Raw genomic sequence first — 26200 nt, forward strand, 5'->3', positions numbered from 1 at the left:
CTCCTGAGGGGGACGGAGGAAGCTTTCACGTGAGATCCTGCAGAAAAGCTGATCAATGCTGATGCGGCGGTAACGTAAGTAACCATGTAGGGATTCAATAATGACGCCAGTTCCAATCGACAACAGCCGTGTTTACTGTTCCTGCGTTATTGCGAGAAGGAAGATGGGGAACGCGACAAAAGCGATCTGGTCGAATTGCTCGGGCCGACTGTCGCGCATTAGCCCCGCACTGCAGATCCCTACCACAAAAAGGGGCGATTTGACTGATCTCAGTAACGGATCGCAATGCACATGTCTTCTGAAGTTTTTGGTGCTGCGAAACTCCTCATTTGAGAGCAACCTGTTCCCGCACACTTCAACACATGGTCGAATAGATCCAACGACCGAATGTCCGACTCGACTTTCCTTGCGTATAAGTCGTATAGATTGCGGAAGATACAACTATGTCGAATAGAGATGAATGAACGGTGCCCAAGCAAACGCTACAACTGAATTAAAGCCATTCATGCCTCAACATCTCATGACCAACTCTTCACGCAGTGTTCCTCCCAATGCCAGCCTTATACCTAGCCAAGCACCTCTCCCTCGCAAACTTATGCTCAACAACCGGCTCGGGGTAGCCCTTTGCCTTCGCAATCTGCGCGGCCTTTCCACCCGCCGCATACGGATTATGTATAGCCGCCCCCTCCACCTCTGCCAGCTCCGGTAGCCACAGCTTGATAAACTCGCCCTGCTCATCAAACCTCTCCGATTGTGTCCACGGGTTAAAGATCCTAAAGTACGGTTGTGGATCTACACCTGTCGATGCACTGAAGCCCCAGCCGCCGTTGTTGGACGCGAAGTCGCCGTCGATGAGGTGCGTGATGAAGTATTGTTCGCCGAGGCGCCAGTCGAGGAGGAGGTGCTTTGCGAGGAAGGAGGCGGTTATCATGCGCAGGCGGTTGTGCATGTAGCCCGTGTGGTTGAGGCAGCGCATTGCGGCGTCGACGATGGGGTAGCCGGTCTTGCCTTGTGTCCAGGCTTGAAAGTGCGCGTCGTTGTACTCCCATTCGATGTTTGTGTATTCGAATTTGAAGGGCTTGTTCATGCTGGGGTTGTGTTAGTATGTTCATGGTATAGAGGGTATTGGTCGGTCATACCAAACGTAGGGCCAGTGTACAAGCACATGCCGATAGAAGTCCCGCCATGCGACTTCTCCCAACCAGCCTTTGACGCCATCCTTCCCTCCGTCGAGTCTCTTCGCGCTGTTGACGTCTCGAGCCATACGTATACTGGTTCGTGCCGCCAGCGTGCCAGCAGCGTGATGCACACTCACGCGTGCGGTGCTGTTCATCGCGGGAAAGTTGCGCGTGTCCTTGTATTTAACCACCTTTTCTTCCAAGAAGCGCTCGAGGCGATCCATAGCAGCGGCCTCACCCGCGGGCCACAGTTGCTGGAACCGTTCCTTCTCTTCTGCCGTCAACGCTTTGCACTCTGGTAGATCGGGGACTTTCGAGTCGAAGAGCTGGATAAACTTCTTGCGGAAGGCTGGAGGATTTCGTTGGGGCATGGGACGCTCACTCATAAGATGCGGATGCTCGTGCAAATGTGCAACCCATGATCGGAACCAAGGGCTGTACATCGCATATTGCTTTCCCCCTCCTGTCTTGAGACTACCAGGTGGTACCACGCAGTCGTCGTGGTGCGGCTCGAAGTTGATGCCCTTCTCCAGCATCATGCGTACCAAGCGCTCCTCCCGCCGAAGCTCGTCGGGTTCGTATTCCAAGTTGCAGAAGACGTTCTTCGCATTCCATTCTTCTGCCAACTCCACCAACCGCTTTGTCACGTTCTTTCGTTCGGGAATCGTTTCGATGTAGAGGGGGATGTTCAGCTCTTCGAGTTCCTTCTTGAGTGTCTCCACAGAGCGCAGTTCGAAATGACATTTTGGCGGGCTGACCAGGTGAGCCTCCCAGTCTTGCGGGCTCATGAACCAAACGCCTATCAGGCCTACTCCTTTCTTCTCCGCCAATGCTGCTGCTTCAGACAAGCCAGTATTATCTCCTATCCGCAGATCCCTCTTGAACCAGTGTACTACCGCGTCGCCATGTTGCCCTTTCTTCCCTTCTCTGATAGCCTTTCTTTTGTCTTTCGTATCCTCCAACGTCTTGTTCAGAATCTCGATCGGGCGCGGTACCTCATTCTGATTGTACAACGCGCATCGTTCATTGCTCATCTCAGCAGGATAGTACCGTCGATCCACGATGCCGGCTCTCTCTTCTGGTCTCGAATGGTCGAAACCTTCTTCCTCTTTCTTCACGGCCTCTCCAGGCGCCCCATTCTCGGTGTTCTTCGCTATAGAGTCAACGGGAGGCGCGTCTTTCGAGGTGGCTTTTGGGAGAGGTTTGGCGATGCGCGAGCGCTTGTTGGGGGCGTCGCCGGACACGTCGGTGTAGTTCTTCGCGGATGCCGCATTTGCGGGTATGCTCGCTTTACGTTTCGGTGGCATCGTGGCTAGTCTCTTTGCGGGGAAGGGTGGGTGTATGCGTAGGAATGGTTTGACGGATAACAGGAGCCTCGGACGCGAGAGCAGCATACGCGTTTCGTGGAACCGCAGAATGGGCGAGATGAGGATACCCTCCTGAAACAAGATTTAATGAAGCCATTGCCGTGTTAGCTCGACGCGTTCAGCTGTCGCGTCCCTTTACCACCGATCGATGACGCAGATGGTCCCTGGAACATGGAGAGTCCAGATCGATGCCAGATAAGCGAGCCGACCCCTGCATACTTCGAGCCGCACCATCACGTGTCCTCAGATACTTCACTCTCCCAACGCGACAAACAGTCAGCATTACAGGCTCCGCCAACATATCTCGCGATATTAGCACGCGAACCTAATTACGTATATTATGCTCTCACGACGCCTAATGCAGCGTTTTGAGCGACCGGCTCGCCTTTAGAAAGGATCATCACGCCTGCAACCTTGGCCTTGGCCGACTGTCTTCGTTCCTAACGATAGATGATTGGAACAGATTCGAGCATGGCGTAAGCAAGATATCCACCGCCCGATGTGGCTTCCAAAGACTCCGCTATACAACAACGTCCCGAGGTCGGTGAGCCTTGGCCGCCCACAAGTCGACTGTGCCCAGGTTTTAGAGATCGTATAGCACGAATTCCAATAGGCCTACTGTCAAGAGCCTGACCCACTTCTCGCTCGAGGTGCCCGACCGAATAGTCATGGCCATCCGTTCCGAGCTCGCTTCGGGCCGACTACCTTCTATCAAGGGAGTACGCGAGAAACGTCTTTGGATGCTCGACTTGGTTGCCGTTTAATGCTGTTATGTGTAGCTAGGTAGGTACATAAGTAGTTCGAAAACCTTTCGGTAGGTGCTTCCACAACAGGCACATCGTTTTATTCCCCATTTACTACTTCCCCGACATGCTGAGCATCATCGTCAAAGCATTGCTTCTGTATCTTCTACCAAACATAACAAGGGCCTCTACCCTCTACCCGACAGCCAAAACAACCAACGGAACCCTCACTGGAATACACAACCCAGACTACAACCAAGACTTCTTCCTCGGCATCCCCTATGCCCAACCCCCAACCGGGCCCCTCCGCTACCGCCGCCCTGCGCCTCTTACCCATCCCTTAGGACAGTTCGATGCAAACAATTATGGACCAGGATGCATTTCCACTTCCATAAACCTACCTGTATTCTCACAAACCTCGCCATCCTATCTCGAAAGCGAAGATTGCCTAACGCTCAATGTCGTCCGACCCGCTGGTCTCAACGAAGGCGCTAAACTTCCCGTTTTACTCTTCATCCACGGCGGTGGTTTCCAAGAAGGCAGTGGTGGGGATCAACGCTATAACATGTCTTTCCTGGGGCAAGAATCAGTCACAGTCGGCGCGCCCATCATCGGCGTCACGATTAACTACCGGCTATCTGGTTTCGGGTTTCTGCCCGGTAGTGCGGTACTGGAGTCCAACGTCGCGAATCTAGGTCTGCACGATCAAAGACTGGCGCTTTGGTGGGTGAGGGAGAATATTGCTGCGTTTGGTGGAGATGCGGAAAAGGTTACTATTCAGGGAGAGTCGGCGGGTGCGATGTCAGTTGGACATCATCTTGTTGCGTATGGGGGACGCGATGAGGGTCTTTTTCGCGCCGCGATTGTGCAGAGTGGTGGACCGGCGGTTGATGCGAGGGGGATGTCGGTGCGAAATCAGGACATCTTTTTCGACAACTTGCTCAGACAGACTGATTGTATGCTCGAGGAGGACACGCTCGACTGCCTGAGAAGTCTACCCGCCGAGGCGCTCAAAGCCGTTTCCCAACATCAATCTTTGATCCCAGTTCAGGACGGCGAGTTCTTTAACGGAAACTCGCGGATGGCTCTGAAGCAGGGCAGATTTGTACGGGTACCTATACTTGCTGGTGCGAACACGAATGAGGGTACTTCTCTCACCATAAGTCAGGGTTTGAAAGGTATAAGTGACCCCACCCAGTTCCGGGCAGTCGTTGCGGGATGGTTAGGTTCTAGCATAGCCAGCACAACGGTGGATAGAATCGCTGCTGAATACCTCGAGCGGATGTCGCCTGCAGATCTACAGAATTCCCTCGGCACTGTGCTGCCATCATTCCGCCCAGAGTACGGCAGTCTCTACGGAAGGACTACCTTGTTCGTAGGCGATCATATCTTCATTGCTGCAAGACGCTTCGCCACAGAGACGTGGGCTGAATATGGCGTTCCTGCTTACAGCTACCGTTTCGACACCGTGGGGAGCGGTGTTTCGGCCGAGACTCTAGGCGCCGCTCACTACACGGAGATTCCGTTCGTGTTTGGCAATGTCGATGGTGTTGGACATGAAGTCAACTTTCTTGCTTCCAACTCTACGGAAGAACGCGACGACTTCGTCAGGCTCAGTAAGCGCATGTGCAGGATGTGGTTGAGCTTTGTTAACGAGCTCTCGCCTAATGCTCATTATGCTCTGGACTCTAGCACAACCTGGCCTGTGTACACAAAAGAGAGCGCAAGGAATATGCTCTTCAGAAAAGGCGGCATCAGTCTGGAAGAAGACACTTGGAGGGCGAGTGCGATTAGTCGGATGAACAGCGCTGCCATCGGTTTGGAAGCCTAGCAAGCTGTTTATACAGAGTTTGTAAATTCGATGGTAGCCCACGCCTGCGACATGAACATGTAGTCAACACGTCCTCGCGAACATGATGCATTAAGATGAAAACATAGGCTAGTGGGTATCATCGAAAAGTCTGGTATAGCCTTCTACCGGTAGCAAAAAGGTCGTAAGATAAGAGTGAATGTAGCACGTCCTCGGCAACACGGGGGAGAATAGTGCAAATAGATCAAGTCGATGACAATATACCCGGCATAAGAGCCGGGCAAATGCGACTTTTCAGTAGTATTACTATAATACACAGGCTTACTAACAGCCTTGATAATTCGCATCGTTCAGTAAAAACTCAAACCCGCCCATCTCAGCCCAGCACAGCTCTCTATCGCATGAAAACAATCAGTCAATCAATCAAGCACGTATATACTGTCATCGCTATCCTCGCCTCCATCTTCATTACGAGGCGACAATCGCTTCTAACGACTTCCCCTCCTCTCTGGGGCTGGACCGGGAACCATGACTTTGAACGGCATCTCACGACCCGCAGCACCTCCGACATTCATCGGTGCGTACGGACTGAAATGCTGTCCTTGCTGCTGCTGGTGTTGTTGCTGAGATGGGGCGGGTGCCAGTACTTGCTGTCCGTTTTGGCCGGTAGTAGCAGCACTCCTAGGCAGTGACTGGCCACTGCTCTTGGGTCTGCCTCCGGCTGGGCTCTGGGGACCGTACGGGCTGGGGTATGTGGGCATGTTCATGGGTGCTGGGGCGAGTTGGCGGGGACCTCCAAACGGTCCGCCTGCTGTGCTCGGGGGTTGGGTAAGGGGAATTCCGCTGTGGGCGTGGGGCGCGTGATGGGGATATGGGCTAGGGAAAGAACCAGTGGGAAGGGCCGCAAGTGGCGAGTACTGCATCATCATGTGTTGTGGTGGAGGCGGTCCGCTGAGGTACATGTAGTGTTGCGGCGGGCCTTGGGTATACTGCAGGTATGCTTCTGGCGGAGGGTGATGTGGACTGTGTTGAGGAGCGTGCTGTGGATGGTGTATCGGAGATGCTTGCTGGGAATGCGAAGGCTGCGATTGCGGTGTAGCGCCAGTCGCCGAGCCTTCAGACTGCCGGGCACCCTTCTGCGTCGCGGATTTTTCGCGCGGATCGGGTGTTGGGGTAATTCCGGCCTGCGCTTCCTCCTCGCGCTTCTTTGCCTTGCGTTCGGCCCACCACATGGTCATGGACTGACTGCGCTTCTCTGATTTTACGCGCGGTTTCCGTCGCGAGCCTGACGCTGGGGATGAGTCGTCCGCGTAGCTGTTGATGGCTGTATACTGACTAAGGGGGGCAGTGAGCATGTACGCGTCAGGAGTACTGGATTCGCTCGGATGCACAAGTGGTACCTCTGTGCTGGGCGCAGAATACTGTAGTGTGCCTTGAAAAACCGTCTCAGCAGAGTTCGGTGCCATGATGGGTATGCCTTCCGGGAACGGCTGGGCATCAATAGTAAACTGACCTTGACCTTCACTCATTGAGTTCAGTGCTGGTGGTGGAGCGTTTGGGCCATGTGCCGAGGGGGCTGGGGTTCCCGATTCGCTCGTCTTCTTTCGTGGGCCTTTCTTTACTCCGAAGTCACTGCGGCGAGCTACATTCTTACTACCGGCTGGACGTCCACGCTTGGGGTTAGCATCTGAATACTCGTCTACGTCCATGGTTGATGAGTCCTCGTCCCCGGAACTACCGACGACTGATTCCTCTCTCATTTCCTGGATGCGTTGATGGAGCAAGTTACTAGCCGTCGTCCGGGCTCGCTTTACGCCTCGTCCTTCTGGTTCTGGCGTCTCCGAAGTTGGCTTCGTGAATCGACTAACACCCTTCTTGCGCGCGCCGCCCCAGCCGTTGTGCTTCTTGGGGGTGTTGGCACCAGTTCCTGTGTCAGTACCGTCAAATTTGCGGGTGGCTCTTCGTTGCCGCTTGGAGGGTCGACCATCACCGTCTTCTTCGTCTTCCTCTTCACTGGGAGCTGCCGACTCAAGCTGGTCCCGTGTACGACGCGTGCGCAGTTCTCTCTTGCCACCCTTGTCCGCGCCTGGTCGCTGTAGGAAAGGATCCTGACAACCGGGTGGCTTCTTTGGGTCGTAGATGTAGCCATAGAGGTCGGCCTCTTTCATGTCCTCGAAGACTTCTGGAGCCAGCGGGATACGTCCACCGTTACAAGCCTTCTTGGCTGGATGCATGTGAGGTGCAGTCTAGAATTGTTAGTGGATACAAATGAGAGGATGACAGCAACATACCCTTGCGTCCAACACGAGATACTCGTCCTGCCAAGCTTTGAGGATCTGTTGCGTGTTCTGCGTCAGAGCGTAGAGATTCTCAGTACTCCGTTGCGCTGCTGGAAACTTCGTCAAGGCGGCAATAGCAGCTTGTACGTCAGTCATCGGCTTGAAGCGCTTCTGCAAGAGGTAGTCTGCTCTATCTTCGCACTCGGCTTCGATCGGAGAAGGCGCGTCTTCGATGAAGGGGTCGGGAAGATCTGACTCGGAGAGCATATCCTCCTCAGGTTCTAGCAGTCTTGGGACTGCAGACTCAGCAGGCGTCGATGCAGAATCTCGCGGTGTCTGTGAGGCTGACTCTGGCAGCGCGATCTTGGGTACCGCAAGCTTGGTGGACCTCCTAGACGTAGGCTCTGGTCTTGACTCGCGTGCCGGCGCTGATGTATGTGAACCGCCTTCGAGTGAGTCTTGACCGGGTGGCGCAGAACCTTGGGGTGTTCTGGATGGTTTCTGTACGACGTCTATGCGATCATACTCGGCCTCGCTCTCGTCATCCTCAATGGCTTCTTCGTTCTCATCATCAGAGCTATGCAGACGGTTGTTGTTGAGTAGTCGCATAGATGGCTTGGCGGTGCCGTTGGGTGTGCTCTGATTGGATGGCTGATCATCATCATCTTCTGTAAGTGGAAACATGGCAGCATTGCGAGATGCTTTTGATGGCGCAGATGAGGTCCCTCTTGAGGTACCGCCGCGACCGCGTCCTCCTCGACTGCCTCTGCCGCGACCGCCTCGACCGCGTCCGCCACGTGAGCCTCGACCACCGCGTCCACGACCTCTTGGCGCTGGCGGAGGCGCAACAGGCACTTCAACCTCACTCTCTTCGGCACTCTCATCTTCAGACTCAGAGGCTTCTTCCGGGGTAGGTGAGCGCTCTGGAAGTGCGCCAACGATAGATTTGCGTTCTTTTGGGAGTTTTCCATGGTGCTTCTTCAAACCGTCAAAGAACTCGGGTGACAGGCCAAAGACCATGAACAACGGGTGCTCGTAAGATGCGTAAATCTCGGACGCGGACGGCGCCTCGAATGAATTACCAGAAATGTTGGAAGCTGAGCGAGTTGTCTTCCTAGTGATGGTAGGACTCAGTTTGGTGGGACTGAATGCTGGTGCAACCGTGTCTGGCGCATCTGGTTCTGATGGGGCTTGTTTTGCTGCTTGACCACGGGTCCGGGAAGGCGTGTCATCTTGCTGCGAATTGCGACGTGTGGCACCGCGCGTAGCCGCACCCCGTGGACGTGGCATCAGGAAGATACGCGGGGCCAATGCAAGTAGTGAATGTTGTGTTGAGTTTGATGTGGGTGTACCTGTCGGGACAATGTCTCCATGTAGGGGCCGAAGGGGCGTAGCGCGAATCGCAAGCCTTCAGGGTGACAAAAGCTGTGAGCGAAGAAGATGAACAGAACCTTGCGCTTCCGCAAAGAGCGCGCGCAAATAAAAGCTAGCAGGTGATAGAGGGTATCTTGAAAAGGAAATGGGAAATGGAATAGTCAGTGAATCGAGTGTGATGATCTTTGTTACGGGGCGTGGCTGCTTCAGCAAAAGCGAGCCGAACCATGATCGCGCTTGGCGCATGCGCAGGCAGCCAATGACATCAACACGCTAAACTGACTGGCATCTAGCTGTCAGATGGTCCAAACAAGACGGCCATGACTTGATGTTTGCAGTGATATCCGCCGACTGTATACGCCTCCGCTCTCTCAGTGACTCGTGACCGTGGCCACTATCACCTTGAACTAGTCTCCTCATCTTCCATCCATCATGCCGCCCAAGACAGCTGACGAGGAGCTCGCGGAACTGGAAGCTCTGGCTGGAGAGACTCCCGCACCCCCGCCGAAGCATGCCAAAGGGTCCCGCGCACCACGCCAGAAGATCCAGCGGCAAGAGGATGAAGATGCTCTGAAGGACCTGGACGAGCTGGAGCAATTGGGCAAGGCTCAACCAGCAGCTCCCCGCCAGATCAGCCGCCCAAACACACCCAAAGTAGCCTCGTCGTCGACTACATCCAGCGGCCGCCGCGCACCAGGCGTAGCTACTCCCTCTTCCACTGGATCAGCACGTACAAGCGAAGACAACCGACCTTCAGTGCCGAGGAAATCAGGGGAGAGTACTCGTTCGTACCACCAGAGCTTCGCGCCAACCCGAGAGGAGCCCGCCAAACAACAAGCACCAGAGCCCCTGGAGGAGAAACAGTCGGGAAGCTCTTGGTGGGGAGGTGGATGGGGAGGACTTGTATCCACAGCCACTGCAGCAGCAGAGACAGCGAGGAAGCAAGCCGAAGCCGCCTACCAAGAGATTCAAAAGAACCAAGAAGCCCAGCGATGGGCGGAGCAAGTACGGGGGAACGTTGGTGCTCTTCGCGGCATTGGTACAATTCCATTTCCCACCATGTCATCTCAGTCTAACATGCTACAGGAGGTGAACTCGGCAAGCGTGCCGTGCCTACCTTTACCAACATTCTAAACACCCTCGCACCACCCATCTCACAGCATGAACGCCTCCAGATCCATATCACACACGACCTCATCGGGTACCCCTCGCTCGACCCCCTCATCTACCAGACCTTCGCCGGCGTCATGGCACAAGTAGAAGGCGGAGACCTCATGGTCATCCAACGCGGCTCCGAGTCAACACAGCGCGGATCATTGGACGGCTACCGGGGAGGCGGTGGGGGCTGGAACGACGGGCCATGGTGGCGACACACCGACAAGCGCGACCTCTCAGTGGTCAAAGGGCTTGTAGAAGGCACAAAGCTCGCACGCGTCAGCGCAGAGTCCTACGCCAACGAGTTCTTCGGTGCAAGAGGAGGCGTTGAAGAAGCCGCCAAGCAAGCGACAGAGGTCCTAAGCGAAACAAACCCAGTCAGGAGCAGCGACATCTTTATTGCGATCCAAGCTATCAGCTATCCCGTACAAGACGAACTCTTCGCTACATCCTCCTCAGAAGAAAAGTCCGATGTGGAAGAACAAAAGGAGGACGGGGAGGAGGTGGCTTTCGCTATCTACCTGCACGACCCTATCCACGGCATCTCTTTCAAGTCCATCAGCCAGTCTTTCCCGTCGAAATGGGTCGACTGGTTAGATGCGCCGGCCAATACCGAGGCTGAGGGCGAGGAGCAACAACTACCGCAGGAGTTTTACGAGATTATCGAGAGCGGTGGTGTGGATCCGCGGGAGTGGGTTAGTGAGTGGATGGAGGAGACGATAAACTTGAGTGTGGGTATCGTTGCACAGCGCTATGTAGCAAGAAGGATGGGTGTCGGAGAGGGTGGTTTGGGCAGAGGAAAGGCGAGGGAAGCTGTGGTGGATGCTGGGGGTGGTGAAGCTGCACGAGCGGGCATCATTTGAGGGCGTGGCATGGACTTGATCGTTTCTTTTATTTCTCTGGTCGCGGCAAGGCGCTGGGATATGCTACCTGAATACTCACTGGATGAGCTCGGCATTTGCCTCGCGAATAGACAATGTTGTTCAACACATGATCTCTTCGGCTTCCATCCCATGTCCTTCAAGTATGCCTTCTGTCGTTGATTCCTTCCGGTAATCACTAATGGCCTGGCTTCTATCGCGTGATACCGATCGCACAAGGCTGATCTTTTCACACGCTGAACACCATTCTCGCTGTCCATGAAGCCGATCTCGCGTCGGGGCGTATTACTTCATGTCACACCTCCGAAGCCCCAGGTCATATCCTACGCGCCTTGCCAGATATCCTCCACGAAGTCCACATTTCAACCACTCTTCTTCTTGTCACCGGGCTCCCTCTTATCCCTCTTTCCCCCCTTGAGGATCTCGAGATGCCCCGCCTTCTGCGCAAGCATCTTCTCTGTATTGCCCACGAGCCCTGAACTGCTCTTGTGCTTGATCTTGTTTTGTGTGATGATGGACGCTTTCTTGGGCTTGATGACGCGGGCGCCGGTTTGTTTGCGCGCGACCGAGGATCTAGAGATCAAATGTTAGTATGCGTGTTGGGAGAACAGTTTGCGTTTGGTGGAGTGTTGAGCGCGGAGATAGAACGCACTTCTTCGGAGGAGCGGCCTTGGTCTTCTTGATTGCACCTTGGGCCATTGCGACTGTCGGTATTAGACGCGTGCGTGGGGTCGAGTATGCGGAGGTTTGACAAAAGTCGGAGCGTCTTGGACTCGCTTCCGGAACGGTGAAGGAAGGCTTAGTCGGGTGATTGATCTCCGAACACGACTAATCACACGATAGTATCCAAATCTCCACTAATCGAGTCGGACGTTGCTGTGGCGCTATTGGGGGTAAGACGGCTGTCTGTTTCTTTGGATAATTCGCGCTTCCAACATTTTTCGCGATGCTTGGCGCCCTGCCGCCGCACTAGGCCCAGAGTGGTTTGAGCAGTTTGCGGGGGACTGCATTTAGCCTTTTCACCCACCGTGGGGAGTCCGCTCCATGAGCCCGTAGACCCGTTTTCCAAGCCCTTTCGCGCTTCGCACCCTGCGTTTCTTTTGGAAATCTCCGTGTGCAGAGAGGGGGATCAGGCGGCTACCTACCTGTCATCAAGGGAAAGCCTGGCGAACTGGCACGGAACAATTTCTGCGTCGTCTCAGCATCCCAGAGATGGTATCCGATTGTCTGGACGCCGAGTTGGTACCAATTAATCGCACAGCGCCTTTGCTACCGACTTTCCATGTGCAGTGCATGGATCCGGATATTTGCATGCTGCACGTGTCCTCCGACCTACCGCCAAGACTGCTTGCTTGCCCTTCTAGAAGTCTTGCAGCGACAAGGCGACTGGCTCATGTACGTCACGTCAATTTAGCCATAGAACAACCGGTCCCGGCTGGGGTAAAGCGACTAGGGTCCCTCAATATCGGGCCGTTGGCCAGCAACTGCATGCTGTTCCTGGATATGCAGTCGCTGCTAGACAGTTCACAGGAAGGTGGTCATTCGATGTACGAACATGCACGATGACTACTCGACTAAACGGTTAGGGCGGTGGGGATCTCTTGGTAACTATGGGGTTACCGTCGTGGCTATCACCGCGGCGTATGGTCTGGGGAAGCCATTCAAAAGCTGGGGATTCTCCGCGTTTTTGTTCACTGTTCAGGACGTTGCTCGACTACTGACCAAGCCATCATGGAGCTCTTCTCTCGCACCGTGGTCAGCGCCCTGTCGCTTTCCATCGCCTTTGCTGGCTCGGCTTCTGCTCTCGAGGCCTTCCGCAAGCCTACTGTTTCTTCTACAGAAGGCGATGGCTCTTCTCTTCTCGCCGCTCGTGGCTCTCCTGTCAGCATCCATGCTGATGCTGCGGATTGGCCTGGTGTTCTGCGCGCTGCTCACGACCTTGCTATCGACTTCGGACGCGTTACCGGTACCAATGGTACCCTTGTGACTTCGGGAACGCCAACGGCTAACGCTTCCATGATCTTCAATGTCACTGGAATCAGCGAAGACTGGAGCGTTAGTGGCAGTGCTGCGTCCAACTCATCTGCTGGCACCATCATCGTGGGAACCATTGGCAACTCAAGCCTGATCGACGAGATGATCGCCAGCGGACAGCTCGACGTCAGCGAGATTGAGGGTCAATGGGAGTCCTACGTTAGTGCGGTGGTGAAGCAGGCTGGAAACATGACTGGCGACGCACTTGTCATTGCTGGTATGTATCTCGAGATTGGTCTTGAAGCTCGACGCTAACTCTTTATAGGCAGCGATCGCCGTGGTGCCATCTACGGTATCTACGATATCTCTGAGCAAATCGGTGTCTCGCCATGGCACTGGTTCGCCGACGTACCTGCGAAGAAACACGACTCCATCTACATGCTCCAAACCACCAAGGTCCAGAAGACTCCATCTGTCAAGTACCGAGGTTTCTTCATCAACGACGAGGCCCCTGCTCTGACCGGCTGGGCCAATGACCGCTACCCTCAGTCTCCGTATGGCGCACCTTTCGGAGCTCAGTTCTACTCCAAGGTCTTCGAACTGCTGCTCCGCTCCAAGGCCAACTACCTCTGGCCGGCTATGTGGAACGGCATGTTCAACGTCGACGATGCCCGCAACCAGCCGCTTGCCGACGAGTACGGTATCGTGATGGGAACATCTCACACTGAGCCCATGGTTCGTGCCACCCAGGAATGGAGTAAGGTCGCCAAGGGTGCCGAATCTGGCTGGTCTTGGGCGACCAACAACGCTACTCTCTACGACTACTTCATGGAGGGTGCCGTGCGCGCTGCTCCCTACGAGAACGTCGTCACTGTCGGTATGCGCGGATACCACGACACTGCTATGTCTTCCGATGTCCAAACCTCGGTCCTTGAGGCCGTGGTCGACGCTCAGCAAGACATTCTCACCAAGGTTCACGGCGACGCGTCCGAGGTTCCTCAGATGTGGTGTTTGTACAAGGAAGTCCAGGACTACTTTGAGGCTGGCATGAAAGTTCCCGACTGGGTTACTCTCCTCTGGACTGAGGACAACTGGCAAAACATTCGTCGTCTCCCAGTTGGCGACGAGAAGAACCGCTCCGGAGGTGCCGGTGTCTACTACCACTTCGACTACGTCGGTGACTCCCGCAACTACAAGTGGCAAGATACCATCCAGCTTCAGAAGACTTACGAGCAGATGAAGTTGGCCAAGGATCGCGAGGCTGACCGTATCTGGATCGTCAACGTTGGTGACATCAAGCCCGCCGAGATCGCCATCAGCCATTGGTTCGACATTGCCTACGACATGGACTCTTACAACCACGACTCAGTGCCTGAGTGGCTCGCTGGATTCGCCGCCCGTAACTTCGGTGAAGAGCATGCTGAGGAGATCGCCGAGATTATGGACGAGTACGGTTTCCTCGCCAACATGCGCAAGTTCGAATGGGTCGAGCCCTCTTCCTTCAGCGTTCTCAACTACGAGGAGGCTGACCGCATCCTCGCTCACTGGGAGTCACTCGCCGAACGCGCCAACAAGGTTAACGCAGCGCTTTCTCCTGAACAGCAGCCCGCATTCTACGAGATTATCCTGCACCGTGTCCTTGCTGGAGGAAACCACGTTGATGTCCAAGTTTCGGGTGCGAGGAACATCATCTACGCGCAGATGGGCCGCAACAGCGCCAACAGGTGGATGCAGCGTGTGATTGATGGCATGAACAAGGATCACAACCTCACCCGCCTCTACCACACTCAGCTCAACGGCAAGTGGGACCACATGATGGACCAGACCCATCTTGGTTACCAAGGATACTGGTAAGTTCTGAATGATCTAGCGATGGAAGTCATGATGCTAACCTAATCGCAGGCAACAACCTATGCGCCAGTCCACCCCCGATCTCCGCTGGGTACAGACTCAAGAACGATCCCTAGCCGGCGACATGGGCATCTCCGTCGAAGGCTCGAATGCCACCATTCCCGGTGATGACATGTGGCACAGTAACGGCGGGGGTTCACTCACCCTGCCGGCCATGACACCCTTCACTCCCAAGCGCTGGATCGAGATCTCACACCGCGGCACCGGCGCCTTCAACTGGAACATCAGCGCCGACCCCTTTGTCACTCTCTCCGAAGCCAAGGGAACCATGCAGCCCAACGACGAAGACATCCGCATCTACGTCGATGTAGACTGGACCAAGGTCGAAGACGGCTTCGGCGCCCAAAGCAAGCTCAACTTCTCCAGCTCCACCGACTTCGGCACGCAGGGTGGAAACCCACAAGTCATGTTCATGGTAAACAAGACGTCCATCCCCTCCGACTTCAACGCCGGCTTCGTCGAATCCGCGGGCCAACTCGCTTTCGAAGCAGAGCACTACACGCGCTCCACCCCTGGTTCCTCCGACAACGAATACATGGTCCTCCCCAAATACGGCCGTACCATGTCTGGCGTCAAGCTCGCGAACAACCTAGCCGAGGGCCTTGACTCCTCCAGCGCACCAAGTCTGGAATACGACTTCGTCACCTTCACACCCACCACCAAGGCCAAGGGCCTCAACGTCACCCTCATCCTCACACCCACCCACAACATCAACCCCAAAGTGCCCCTCGCGTACATCGCCCAGATCGACAACAAAACCGAAGCCCGCCGCCAGTTTGTCATCGATCAGCCGCAGCCCAACTTCCCTGTCGGATGGGGTGTTGCGGTCGCTGACAGCGCGTGGAAGAACACGACTAACCATGGTGAACTTGCACCTGGTAAGCATACTCTCAAGCTGTGGCTTGTAGAGGCGAATGTTATTCTGCAGAAGGTTGTCCTGGATCTGGGTGGTGTTGTTTACAGTCATAATGGGCCGCCGGAGAGTTATCACGTTGGCGGGAATGCGACTATGCACTAGATAGTGGTGCTAGAGGGGATGAAAAGGATAATATGTGAGATGGATTCAGTGTTGTAATGTGTTCATTCGCAATGAGTTGTCGAAACATTTGTGTGTGTGTGTGTGAGGTTGTACGAAATGCGATAACAACGGACCGATGCGGTAAGATTAGCTGAGTTGTCGCCATGCCATGGCGGACCGATTCTTGTACGAATGGGGGAAACGCAGCTCGAAGAAGACACAGTATACCTTATATATTGATGGAGAAGTGAATATTCTCATGCCCATGCATCGCTATGCTACACCCCGAAGAAAGACAATCCTGAACGCCAACACAATATGCCGCCACCTATCTTGTATCCAAATTCTCAATCTGCCTCTATACCCTCCAAGTCTCCCATGCACGTTCTTCCCCCTTCCCTAAGCAACACCACCAGCCCCTCCCCCCGCACCCCCAGCACTCCCTCCCACATCACTTGTAGCACCCCCTTTCCCCGCTTTCCTCCGCATGCTCTTACTGCGGTGTGAATAGTAATTGCTCGGTTCCTTCATCTGCTCCTTGTCGAGGCGCTCTTGGCTGGGTTGCAGTTTGCCGTCTGTGGCGCGTTCTTTGACTTTGCTGACTTTGGAGCCCATTGTAGAGGTTGTGTTGGGAGCGTTGGGGTTGATGGAAATTGGTGTGGATGTTGAGGTAGTGGTGGGTGTGGTTTGCGCGTACGGTGGAGAGGTCGTAGAGGGAGAAGAGTGGGTTTGGTCGGATAGGATGATTACACTGGTATCTCGTCAGTTCAATTCCAGCAATAAGTCGCGTGTGCGCATTCGCGCAAGGCTGTCTTCTCAATCCACTTACGGCGGTGCAGGATGAGGTTCCGGTTCCGGTTTACTTGGAGGTCTCGATGTCGCGTCGGTAGATTGAGATTCTTGAAGTGGGCGTTCAGGTCTAGAAATAAGGAGAGAGAGTTAGGAATTGGACCGACAAAAGATACGAGATGGTTGCACAAACTACCTAGGTAAGATTGGGCATACGTACGGCAGGGATGACGTAGGTGGGTGCGGCTGGAATGGCGGATCGGCAGGGTCTGGTACCTGGAAGTGGGGCGCAGGTGCTTTACCGGATTGGGCGAGGATGATGATTCTGGGTTGGAAATGGTTAATGGGGGTGATATTGGTTTGGTGGTAGTCGTCTGAAGATGGTTGAGTTCGAGATGGAGGGGGTGGGGACTTACGGTGGTGCAGCTGGCGGTTCTGGGTCGTTTCCACCATCCTTCATCTCTCCAGAAGTTGAGTATGGTTCTCGGTGTGACATTTGACTTGAGTACTGAGACTGCTGAATGAAGTGCCAGGCAACTCTGTATACTTCGAGTAGAAGCTTGTGTGCCTCTATGACAGAGACTGTGTGTATAACGGCGATGGAAGACTGCTCGATGTTGTTGATAGAACTAGATCGGGCTTGAACGGAAGTCATAGCAAGAGCCGGCGAGAAGAAGATATCCATGATGTTCATTGAGTTGATGGCCCTAACCGTGCCCCATCCCGACTCTTATATATGATATGAGGCCTCTCATCTCAGCACGAGCATGAGCGCATTTCCAGCGATCTCCCACCGACTCACAGCCGGAGTCATGGCTGTCGCAGCACTCTACTCTTTCGATCTCGCCCCATCACCCATCTAGTGCTCATCTAACGAGTAGGAATGGTCGTTTCCACGTTGAAGAACGCGCTAGAGCAACGTTGAAAGCTCGGCCAGAACGTGTAGGGTCGGATATAGGGCTAAGTTTGGTAGCCGTGACCCGCTTGACAGCCTGTATAGGTAGTATCATTGGATCGACCCGGTTTTAGTCAGAGGGAAGCCTGAGGAGGCTCAAGTTAAGCTTTCTGGCATGTGTCTCAGAGGTGACCCGTTTCGGTGTCTAAGTGCGAGGCAGTTCGGTCAACCGAGTCGGCGACTCGGAAGACTGAATTAGGTGCATCAGGCGAGCCATTGCCTTTAGTCGGGTATAGATTCATTCTTCACCTTCAACCAAGCGGATCGCGTCGCGGGCGATGCTGTAGTGATGTGGCTGTGCGTGGGATATGGGCATCGTGTAATTTAGCTAGGGCGGTTAGAACTTCCGTTCGTGGGAGGCCTGGTAGGCCGAGCAGGAGGCTTACTCTGGATCGCCACCATGGCGGTGTTGTGCATGATAAGGCCCTCAATCATCTGTGTTATCGAGAGAGAGAGAAAGAGGAAATTGCGACATTAGTGACGGGATTGGGGACGTGGAGATGTTTGGCCGTTCGCGCATGGCGCATGGTGCCCCGCTTCAGCCCTGGAGGTCCACAACACCGGGCTGGTTCCTGGCCGTGGCCGCCACGGCCGCCCACCCAATTCCCGCCGCTACTCTGCAAACCCACCAACAACTGCATCATCATCCTCATTCTCAGCACACTCGTGACTCTAGCTCTCTCATCATCTCTCCTGACTAATCGACCTTTTGCCGCGACGTTCAATGCCGCGCCCTTCCTATTGCTCACACGTCTCTGCCACGGCGGGTTCCGACATCCATCTCTCTGGGAACACCAACGCCCAGATCGACCACAGTGCCAGGGATCATGGGCTTATCTCAGCCATAAATAGAGAGCTTCGCGAAACTCCAGGATTGGTCTCAGGACCAGACTTGTGACTCGTATCACAATCATGTCTGCCTCGCCCTAAGGTGAACGGTCGTTGGGGGCCAATGGCAGTGCACGCGGAGCCGAGTTCCAGGACCACCACCAAGCCTCGAGCAGCCTCGTCTGTTTTACTGCTTATATAATGCACGGCGAACCGACTGTGACGTCTTGACTGGTTAGGAACCCAGCAGGTAAATTATTCCAAAAGATTCCAGACCATTGACATGAGTGCCGATCGATCCCAGCTCCGACCGGTCAGGTCTCTCGTCTTACAGATTAGCACACCGTTTCTACCGCGCATGCATTTCCTGTCACGGGAGCGTCACACCCTTCGCGCTTATATATCAGCTCTGACAGCTTGAGCGCAGTATGTCAGTTCAACGGGAGTAGATAAACGTCCGTACGAGCATGCGCAACAGCATGCGATAACATTACCAATACCAAAGCAAATATGACTCCAAACTCCATGGAAGGTCGAAATTCCAAACACTAGTCCATTCTCAGTAGTCCATCAGGCCAAGAAGCTGACAGAAGCACCATCAAAGCGATGTAGACGCGCTACGTCCGATGATCCAGTCTTGTTTCTCGAAACTATCCCGAAAGAAACGCCCTCACATCTCAACGCCAAAAGCTAATCAGCCCGCCACTTCTCAATCACCACACCCATTCCCCTCAAACCAGTACCCTAGAAACAAAGCGGGACCCCAGAATTACAAGTGCACCCAGCCGGACAATTAAACCCGGGCACCGTAGTTTCCGGCTGTGGCGGCTGCGTCGGCCTCGGCGGGTTCGTCGGCGGCTCAGGAGCCGACTCATCAGGTCTATAATTCTTCTTGAGCGCCCCGACAATCAGATCGCCCATCTCTTTATGCCCATCCTTCGTGGGATGCAACGTCCTCGCTATACGCCCATCCTTACTCCCACTCCCACCATCCAGAGGCTGCGGCTCAACTTTCCATTCCATCCACAGACTTGGATTCGCAGGGTCGCGGAAGGTAAGGATGGTGTATTGATCCTGCTGCACGGCTTCGCCCTCGGGGTAGCCATGTAGTTTCTCGACGATATCCTCGGGTGGGCCAGGGACGCCGGGGTCGTCGCTAGACTCGTACGTAGTAGCTTGTTCGCCGTCGTGGATGGTGACGACGAGCCGGCCGGGGTTGTTGTAGATGTGCACTTTGGACCCGTAGTTGAACTGCGACCACCAGCTGTGGCCTGGTTCGCAGAAGCGGTGGCCTTCGAGAGCGGGGTTGATGTCGATGTATTGGATTTTCGGGTCGTTGTATTGTTCTACCGAGGAGCGGATGGCGAGGTTCACGGCGTCGACCTGAGGTGGCGATGTTAGCGGGTTTTGAAGATGGGAGAGGGATGGTGATTTCATGTGAGTAGGCCTTACTAGATCGTTGAAATCCTGTCGCATCTCTTTTTTGACTGTCTGTGTCTCGTTTTGCCTTTGGTACTGTACGCCAAAATCCCAGTCATTGCACGCGTCGTCGAGGGCGAAGAAGCGCGCATATCCTAGCATGAAGAGAGTAGCGTCGTTACCACCAACAGCAGGGTGGGCTCTCCACATGTCGATAGTATCCATAACGGCCTGCTTAAGACCTCCTCCGACTCTTCCTCGTACGAACTTGATCTCTTTCCTACACAATCCCGTCGGATCATCAGCATTGTCGTCTTCGTATTTCGTGCCATAGTCAATGCTCCTGTTCGAATGGAAGAGGCAGCTATCGGCCATGGGGTAGAAATCGGCGTTGTTCCCGCCGGCTTCGAGGAGGGTCATCTTGGGTCGTGTCAACTTGTCCATTTGATCGTGGATGTTTTGTCCCAGATGGGCGCCAGAGCAGGCTCTGAACTCGAACAGGGAACCTTGGTCTGGGTTTGGCGTCCAGTCTTTGTATCTGTCGTTGACTATGGTTGACCAGGCGTACTTGTAGCGCATGCATCCATCTTCGTTTCCGTCATATGCGGTGTCGTCGCTCCATTGAACTCCGCTCTGTCTTGTCTTAGTCAATGCGTGGCTTTGGGGTAGAATTACGTACTCCCCATGAGTCGCCGATGGCGGAAAAGATGAACTCATTGTCTCTGGTGATCAATGTGGGGTTGAGGACCGCGCCCTGGGGGTAACCCAACACCGTCTGTGCCAGTAGTACTGACCCAAGGGTGAGATAATTCTGATACGTAAACATGTTGACGAGGAACCTGTGTAGAAGAGGAGATGAGGGGAGGAGCTGGTTCGGTGTCTTCATCATCCTCTCTCTACGATCTTCTTATACCTTTTCACCTTGAGCATGTCTTCAAGGGTCTACTGTCAGCAGTGAGCATATACGAGACCGTCTGAGCAGACTTTTCGATCTCAAACCCATCTTCACGAAGCGGCACGGATGTCATCAATCGGGCGTACTTTTTGGGGTCTAAAGACGTCCGTTCACGAATGTTTCAATGCTCGGTTAGGATATTTCCATCATTGTACAAGTTGTAAGGGCCCTAACCCCTACGAATCTGTCAAACAAACCAACCCCCAGGAGGACGAGCCGCTGATCCGAGTCGACATCATGACAGAAGCCAAGATGGATGTCCGTCCGAACGTCACCCATCAATAGCCTGCGCGCAATTACGCTGCATGGGGCCATTAACGCCCGGCGCTTCGGTTGAACCATCTTGACACCTGGGGTCGAACAAAGCCTCGCTTGATGGTCAGAAACGTAAGCAACAAGGCGGAGAAGCGACAGGGCGGTAGCAGTATTGATTAGAACTACCTTGGTCATGAGGCAGACAGTCGATCCTGCGTGAGGCTGTGGAGACGCACCAAAATATCTACTGAGTAGGCCTGACCCCAATGCGAAACCTTCATGTCAGTTCTGGCGATCGGGCTGGACGCCCAGAGCTCAGCAAGGTTTATGGCGCGTTGTCGTTTGGCCTTGCGAAACATGTATAGCAGTCTGTTGGAATCACCCATGCCCGTTGATCGACAGCAATAACACATGATTGATGTATCTATAGAAGGTCATGCGCACGGGCAATGATAACAGTATAACGACCAAATACACTACTCAATCATCCGTATCCCAAATACCCAGTGTGATATCCATCATCCCCCTCAATTCAACAACCGCTTCCATCCGACTTCCCGCGCCTCTCCCTCTGACAGCCTTAACGAACCCATCACCTTCCTCTACCTCATCTAGCGCACTTCCCCCAAACTTGATCGAGCCCTTTTCCCCAGTCGCATCCATACTTCCAAACCAACTGAACGGGTACCGCAGGTACAAATCACCACGGAAGACTAAGTGCGAACTCTTCGTACTGAGAAGGGGGTCGTAAAGCTCATCCAAGAGCTCTCGGTTTGCATTATCCAGATGTAAAACCGTGTTGCCATACACTGTAGTCGTTTGGATTGTGCTTTCATCATCCGGACTCACGGCAGCAAACGGTCGTAGATAGGCGTTTACGTTGCCCCTGATACTCGCGAGAATGGTGCACGAGCCATGCGGTATCTCGGCGACTATATTGCCGTAGGCCGAGTGGATGTTCGTGTAATGTGTAAAAGGCTGCTGTGGCCAATATTCCCAGAGCGCAGCGACGTTGATGTCTCCGCTGACTGTATATACCGAGATGGATTCTGGTCGCATCGGTTTTCCAATGAACGTATACCGCGGTACCAGCATCAGATCGATCTGCCCACTTTTGCTGTGTATCTTTAGTGTACTTTCACAGCCGTACCATCCCCATATGACTCCTGTTGTTGAGCTGGAATGGATTTTGTGTGGATGCAACGGGTCCGGGCCTTTGCCGCCTTCGTATGTGTACTCGCCGTGCGAAGTATGTGTGATGAGGTTGTTGATCTGCCAGGCCCAGTCGTGAACCCATAGATCGAATGTCTCGGACCTAATCTCGAGCACATCCAATAGACGCACGGGTGATTCCGGACGGAAGTATATCATAACTTTGATCTCTGTACAAATGTCTTCGTCATTCTTGGGGGGAATATAGTCCAGGCTGAGGCTCGTTGCAGTTTGGTTGTAAACAACATTCTTGTAGTCTGCAGTAGAGCTGGAATTGATTTCGAGCCGAACTTCGATATCTGAGGTCTGGTCGACGTCGCCTCTCTGGACGTGAATTATACCAGAGAGACGACTGCCAATTGTGGAATTGGATGAGTCGGATAGACGCCAATGGGTTTCAGCTCCGTCGCTGTTCGAGATGTTGAAGCCGAATGTGCGCGCTTCAGAAGAAACGATCGATTCACATCTGGCGTAGTTGATGGTGGCCGGTTTGGTGTCGTATAAAGATTGGTCAGAAGTCGTCGTGTGGCCGGGAGGGCACGCATTCCAATACAGCAATACTATCGCGAATACGAGCAGCCCTAGTTGCGGTACTCTCCACAGTGGACGCTGTCGAATTAAGGGACCTGGTTCCTCTTCGGGAGCCTATATGCTCATTAGGATTGATAAAGCGAACATCTACGGCAACAATACTGACCACCCGTAATTCACGCCCGCTCGAACCCGCCTTCGTTGCCATCTCTTCCATGATTGCGTTCTGCTGTGGATTATTCAGAGAGAGGCAGTAAAGGAAGAAAAAGAATCAAACGAAGAGACCCGCAGACGGCAAGCACAACCAGGAAGGCAGCAGCCGCGATGCCATGCTGACTGTGAAGACGCCCGGTGCCGCGCCGCACTCGGTTTCAGATTTCTGCGACGCGCCACGACGCATACCCCGGCACGAGGCGGACTGCACGCCTCTAATCAGCACTCTGAATAGCTCATCTGTATATTTCAAAGAGGGCTCTGCGCCCGAGATGCGTATGGTGATCATGTGCGAGCGGCTTCCTTCGCGCTTCCATTCCGCCCCCACGTGCTAGCATTAGCAAGGCGAACAAATGACGTCACAACAGCACGATCTACACCCTGGTCATCACGGTCAGACTCGAATAGAAGTTCATGAATGCTTCATCTTGAAGACTTTTTCCTTAGTGAGACTCTACCTAATCGTGCTGTTCGGTCAGAAAACTGCCAGCACTCGGCTGCTCACAGGCTTGCTCAAACACACAGATGCCAACTCCGACGCCGACGCCGACGCCAGAGAAATATGCACCAAAGCTCATGAGAGTCCGCCAATCGTTTCCTCGCTCACCGTGTTGGGCTTTTTACCATTCAGGACGAGGTCGCGGCAACATGAGGTAGCCTTGACCATCGTGAGTGAGTGGGCAAGGGACAAGAGGGCAGTTGCCGTTCTTGTACTTCAATGAGCACATGAAGCGCAGGCACTCAGTGTTGTTCTCCTTGCAGGGACGACACTTGGTACCGCTGTCGCATCGCTGGTCCAAGGCGTAACACTCCGTGCATGATACGACGGTCTCAGGGAGCTTGACATTGCGCGGCGGGACGACATGGATGGCACCACGGAGACGCTCGCCGTTGTTGCTGAGGTCCATGATGCGGGCTTCCTTGAACTTGAGTTCGTCCTTGGCGTCCTTGAGCTGGGCTCGCTGGCGATCGCAAAGAGTGGTCATCTCACGAAGCTTGCCCTTGATGTCCTCGATGGCACCGCGGTTTCCACGTTGCTCTTGGGCGTCGGTCAGCTCAAACTTTCGGACGACAAGCTCTTGTCGCAGATCAGCTATGGTCTGCTCGCGTGCAGTCGCAGCGTCAGCAAGGTGTTGATTCTGCAAGAGGTAATAGTCCATCATCCGCTGGTGGTCGGCTGCGTTCTGTTGCTCCTTGGTGAGGAGATCCTTGTTCTCCTTCACAGTTGAGCGGGCGGTCTCCATCTTGCGGTCTTGAGCCTCGATGGCCTGCTTGAGCGCTGCCAACTCGGCATCCTTTGCGGCCAACTCAGCATCCTTAGCAGCCATCCTGGCGCCATGTACACCGACCCTGTCATCTAGGATGAGTTAGCTCAGGCCCTCTTGATACAGTATGGTGTTCGAACTTACTTCCGGGGTTTGCCTTGTTGATCAACGCGTTGCGAGCACCTAACTGTCGATGATTCTTCTTGATCTCAGCAACATGTCTCGCGATCACAACTTCTTTCCTTACCAGCTGAGTGTTCTGGGCCTTGATCTCAGCGTTCTGGCTCTTTAGCTTGGCGTCCAAGTCCTTGAGCTCAGCATCCCTGGCCTTGAGCTCAGCGTCCCTGGCCTTGAGCTCAGCGTCCTTGCTCTTCATCTTAGCGTCGAGGTCTTGAACTTCAGTCGCCTTCCTCTTCATCTCAAGTTCGTTCTTCTTGATCATGGCGTCCTTCTCAGACATAGCACGAGACATCGCGGCATTTTGGTTCTCGGTGGACTCGATCTGGTATCCGACAAGTCCTAGCTTCGTAGCGGCCTCCGTGTTCTCGCGCTTGAGCCTGGCCAAGTTTTCCTCAGCGACTGCCAACTGGTCCTCTAGCACGGTCCGCTGCTCCTGCTCAGTCATCCGTACCATCGTTGGTTGGTCGAATTCGAAATCATGAATGGCATACACGACGGAGTCTGCTGGAGTCGAGAGTGTATCAGATGCAGCAGGCACGGACAACTCGATGTGAGAGACGGGGACGGGTGGCGACCAGGAGCTGTGATCAGAACGATGATCAGACTCGCTGTCGGTGGTCCTGTCATAGGCGTTGATAGTATCAATCATGCTCCTGAACTCCATCCTGTTCTTAGGGATGTACTCGGGGATCGGCTGATCTGACCTAAGGGCGGAGGTCAAGGGCTCTCGCTGCTCTTGCAGGAAAGACGCCACAGACTCTGGGGCCCTGTACGGCTGAGCCAACGGGGAGAACATCTCCGAACTTGAAGAGAGACGTGTAGCAAAGCGAGGGACTAGATGTGGTCAGTCAGTCATGCAGTCATGTAAATATGGATCAGGTCACTCACCGTTGGACACGGTTGGCAGCGACACCGGGCGCGGAGCTGGTGAAGGGACTGGTGTAGAAGATTGCCTCTGTCTCATGAGAACATCGAGACCGGCGAAGTGGTTGCGTGGAGACGACCTTGCGCGGTTCTCCGAGAGAGACATGCGGCCGACGAGACCGTTGGTACGGTGAATGCCGTTGATGCCAGTGGTGTTCTGGGAGTAGGTGCCCTCGTCACTGAGGTCGATGAGGTTGCCCGACATGTTGCCAGTGGTCGGTGGTGGTGATTGGGAATGGGAAAGGATGGGAAAAGACAGAAGAGCTGTCCGTTGTGGTGGAGGATTTTGTTTCGATTGTGGGGAGGTGAGGTGAGAGACAGCAGTCACAACAACGCCAAGCCAGAGACGAGCGCAACAAGCAGTCACCGTGACTTACACAACAACAACACGTTGCCAGGCCCGTGCGCAAGATAGCAAACTGGGCTCGAAAAACGGGAAAGACAGTAGAACATTCGAGGTGACTGAAGATTACTACATGAAGTGACGAAGGGATTTTACGACTACTATGCGAAGTGAATGGCCTTTGATATCCACGCAAAAGGTAGGCGAACTTAACACAAAGTCAGACGCTGTCGTGATGCTAAACATGCCACAGGCAAGTGGCGAAGCATATACCTTTATGCCAGGGCTTCGTTTATGGAGGTCCTTTTTATCAAGAAGAAGATATGCGTGCCTGATATGCTCTTTCCAGTCTGAAAATGCGCAGGAGGCGATGACATCATCCTGAGTCTGGATTGCATTGGTCGGCAAATTTCCACCAGACACCGACAAGTAACGGTGCGTGAAGATATGTCACATTCATGTAGTTCCGAGGTGCATACGCAATAAGAAAAAGAGCTCTTTGCCAAGACGCACGCCTACAATGCTACCAGGCCATCTCTTGTCAAATCAACTCTTGCATCGTTCTTGACCTTATCTCAATGCACATTCGATGATGAAAGAGGAGAAACGAGTGAGGAAGACTTGCTATACTTGACATGTGC

General features: G+C 54.1%; 9 protein-coding genes across 9 annotated transcripts; 3 read left to right on the forward strand and 6 right to left on the reverse strand.

Annotated features, from left to right (window-relative positions):
* Positions 1-532: 532 nt before the first annotated feature.
* Positions 533-2485, reverse strand: J4E90_010260 (uncharacterized protein; the record flags this gene model as incomplete). Its single annotated transcript, XM_051439774.1, has 2 exons — positions 533-1088; positions 1140-2485. The coding sequence occupies 2 exons, from the start codon at positions 2483-2485 to the stop codon at positions 533-535; spliced, it is 1902 nt and encodes a 633-aa protein (XP_051286428.1).
* Positions 2486-3016: 531 nt separating this feature from the next.
* J4E90_010261 (uncharacterized protein) lies at positions 3017-5119 on the forward strand (the record flags this gene model as incomplete). Its single annotated transcript, XM_051439775.1, has 2 exons — positions 3017-3021; positions 3364-5119. 2 exons carry the CDS (start codon positions 3017-3019, stop codon positions 5117-5119), a joined length of 1761 nt encoding a protein of 586 aa, XP_051286429.1.
* Positions 5120-5586: 467 nt separating this feature from the next.
* On the reverse strand, positions 5587-8667 carry J4E90_010262 (uncharacterized protein; the record flags this gene model as incomplete). The annotated part of the gene is made up of 2 exons (XM_051439776.1): positions 5587-7344; positions 7390-8667. 2 exons carry the CDS (start codon positions 8665-8667, stop codon positions 5587-5589), a joined length of 3036 nt encoding a protein of 1011 aa, XP_051286430.1.
* Positions 8668-9183: 516 nt separating this feature from the next.
* On the forward strand, positions 9184-10769 carry J4E90_010263 (uncharacterized protein; the record flags this gene model as incomplete). The annotated part of the gene is made up of 2 exons (XM_051439777.1): positions 9184-9790; positions 9838-10769. The coding sequence occupies 2 exons, from the start codon at positions 9184-9186 to the stop codon at positions 10767-10769; spliced, it is 1539 nt and encodes a 512-aa protein (XP_051286431.1).
* Positions 10770-11149: 380 nt separating this feature from the next.
* J4E90_010264 (uncharacterized protein) lies at positions 11150-11486 on the reverse strand (the record flags this gene model as incomplete). The annotated part of the gene is made up of 2 exons (XM_051439778.1): positions 11150-11360; positions 11440-11486. The coding sequence occupies 2 exons, from the start codon at positions 11484-11486 to the stop codon at positions 11150-11152; spliced, it is 258 nt and encodes an 85-aa protein (XP_051286432.1).
* A 1032-nt stretch (positions 11487-12518) lies between these two features.
* J4E90_010265 (uncharacterized protein) lies at positions 12519-15690 on the forward strand (the record flags this gene model as incomplete). Its single annotated transcript, XM_051439779.1, has 3 exons — positions 12519-13038; positions 13087-14611; positions 14664-15690. 3 exons carry the CDS (start codon positions 12519-12521, stop codon positions 15688-15690), a joined length of 3072 nt encoding a protein of 1023 aa, XP_051286433.1.
* Positions 15691-16549: 859 nt separating this feature from the next.
* On the reverse strand, positions 16550-17164 carry J4E90_010266 (uncharacterized protein; the record flags this gene model as incomplete). The annotated part of the gene is made up of 3 exons (XM_051439780.1): positions 16550-16589; positions 16700-16804; positions 16896-17164. 3 exons carry the CDS (start codon positions 17162-17164, stop codon positions 16550-16552), a joined length of 414 nt encoding a protein of 137 aa, XP_051286434.1.
* A 1842-nt stretch (positions 17165-19006) lies between these two features.
* On the reverse strand, positions 19007-20507 carry J4E90_010267 (uncharacterized protein; the record flags this gene model as incomplete). Its single annotated transcript, XM_051439781.1, has 2 exons — positions 19007-20314; positions 20361-20507. The coding sequence occupies 2 exons, from the start codon at positions 20505-20507 to the stop codon at positions 19007-19009; spliced, it is 1455 nt and encodes a 484-aa protein (XP_051286435.1).
* Positions 20508-23467: 2960 nt separating this feature from the next.
* Positions 23468-25421, reverse strand: J4E90_010268 (uncharacterized protein; the record flags this gene model as incomplete). The annotated part of the gene is made up of 3 exons (XM_051439782.1): positions 23468-24204; positions 24257-25126; positions 25181-25421. The coding sequence occupies 3 exons, from the start codon at positions 25419-25421 to the stop codon at positions 23468-23470; spliced, it is 1848 nt and encodes a 615-aa protein (XP_051286436.1).
* Between the last annotated feature and the right edge of the window lie 779 nt (positions 25422-26200).

This window comes from Alternaria incomplexa (assembly GCF_024043165.1).
Source record: "Alternaria incomplexa strain BMP 0042 chromosome Unknown scaffold_20, whole genome shotgun sequence".
Taxonomy (NCBI): domain Eukaryota; kingdom Fungi; phylum Ascomycota; class Dothideomycetes; order Pleosporales; family Pleosporaceae; genus Alternaria; species Alternaria incomplexa.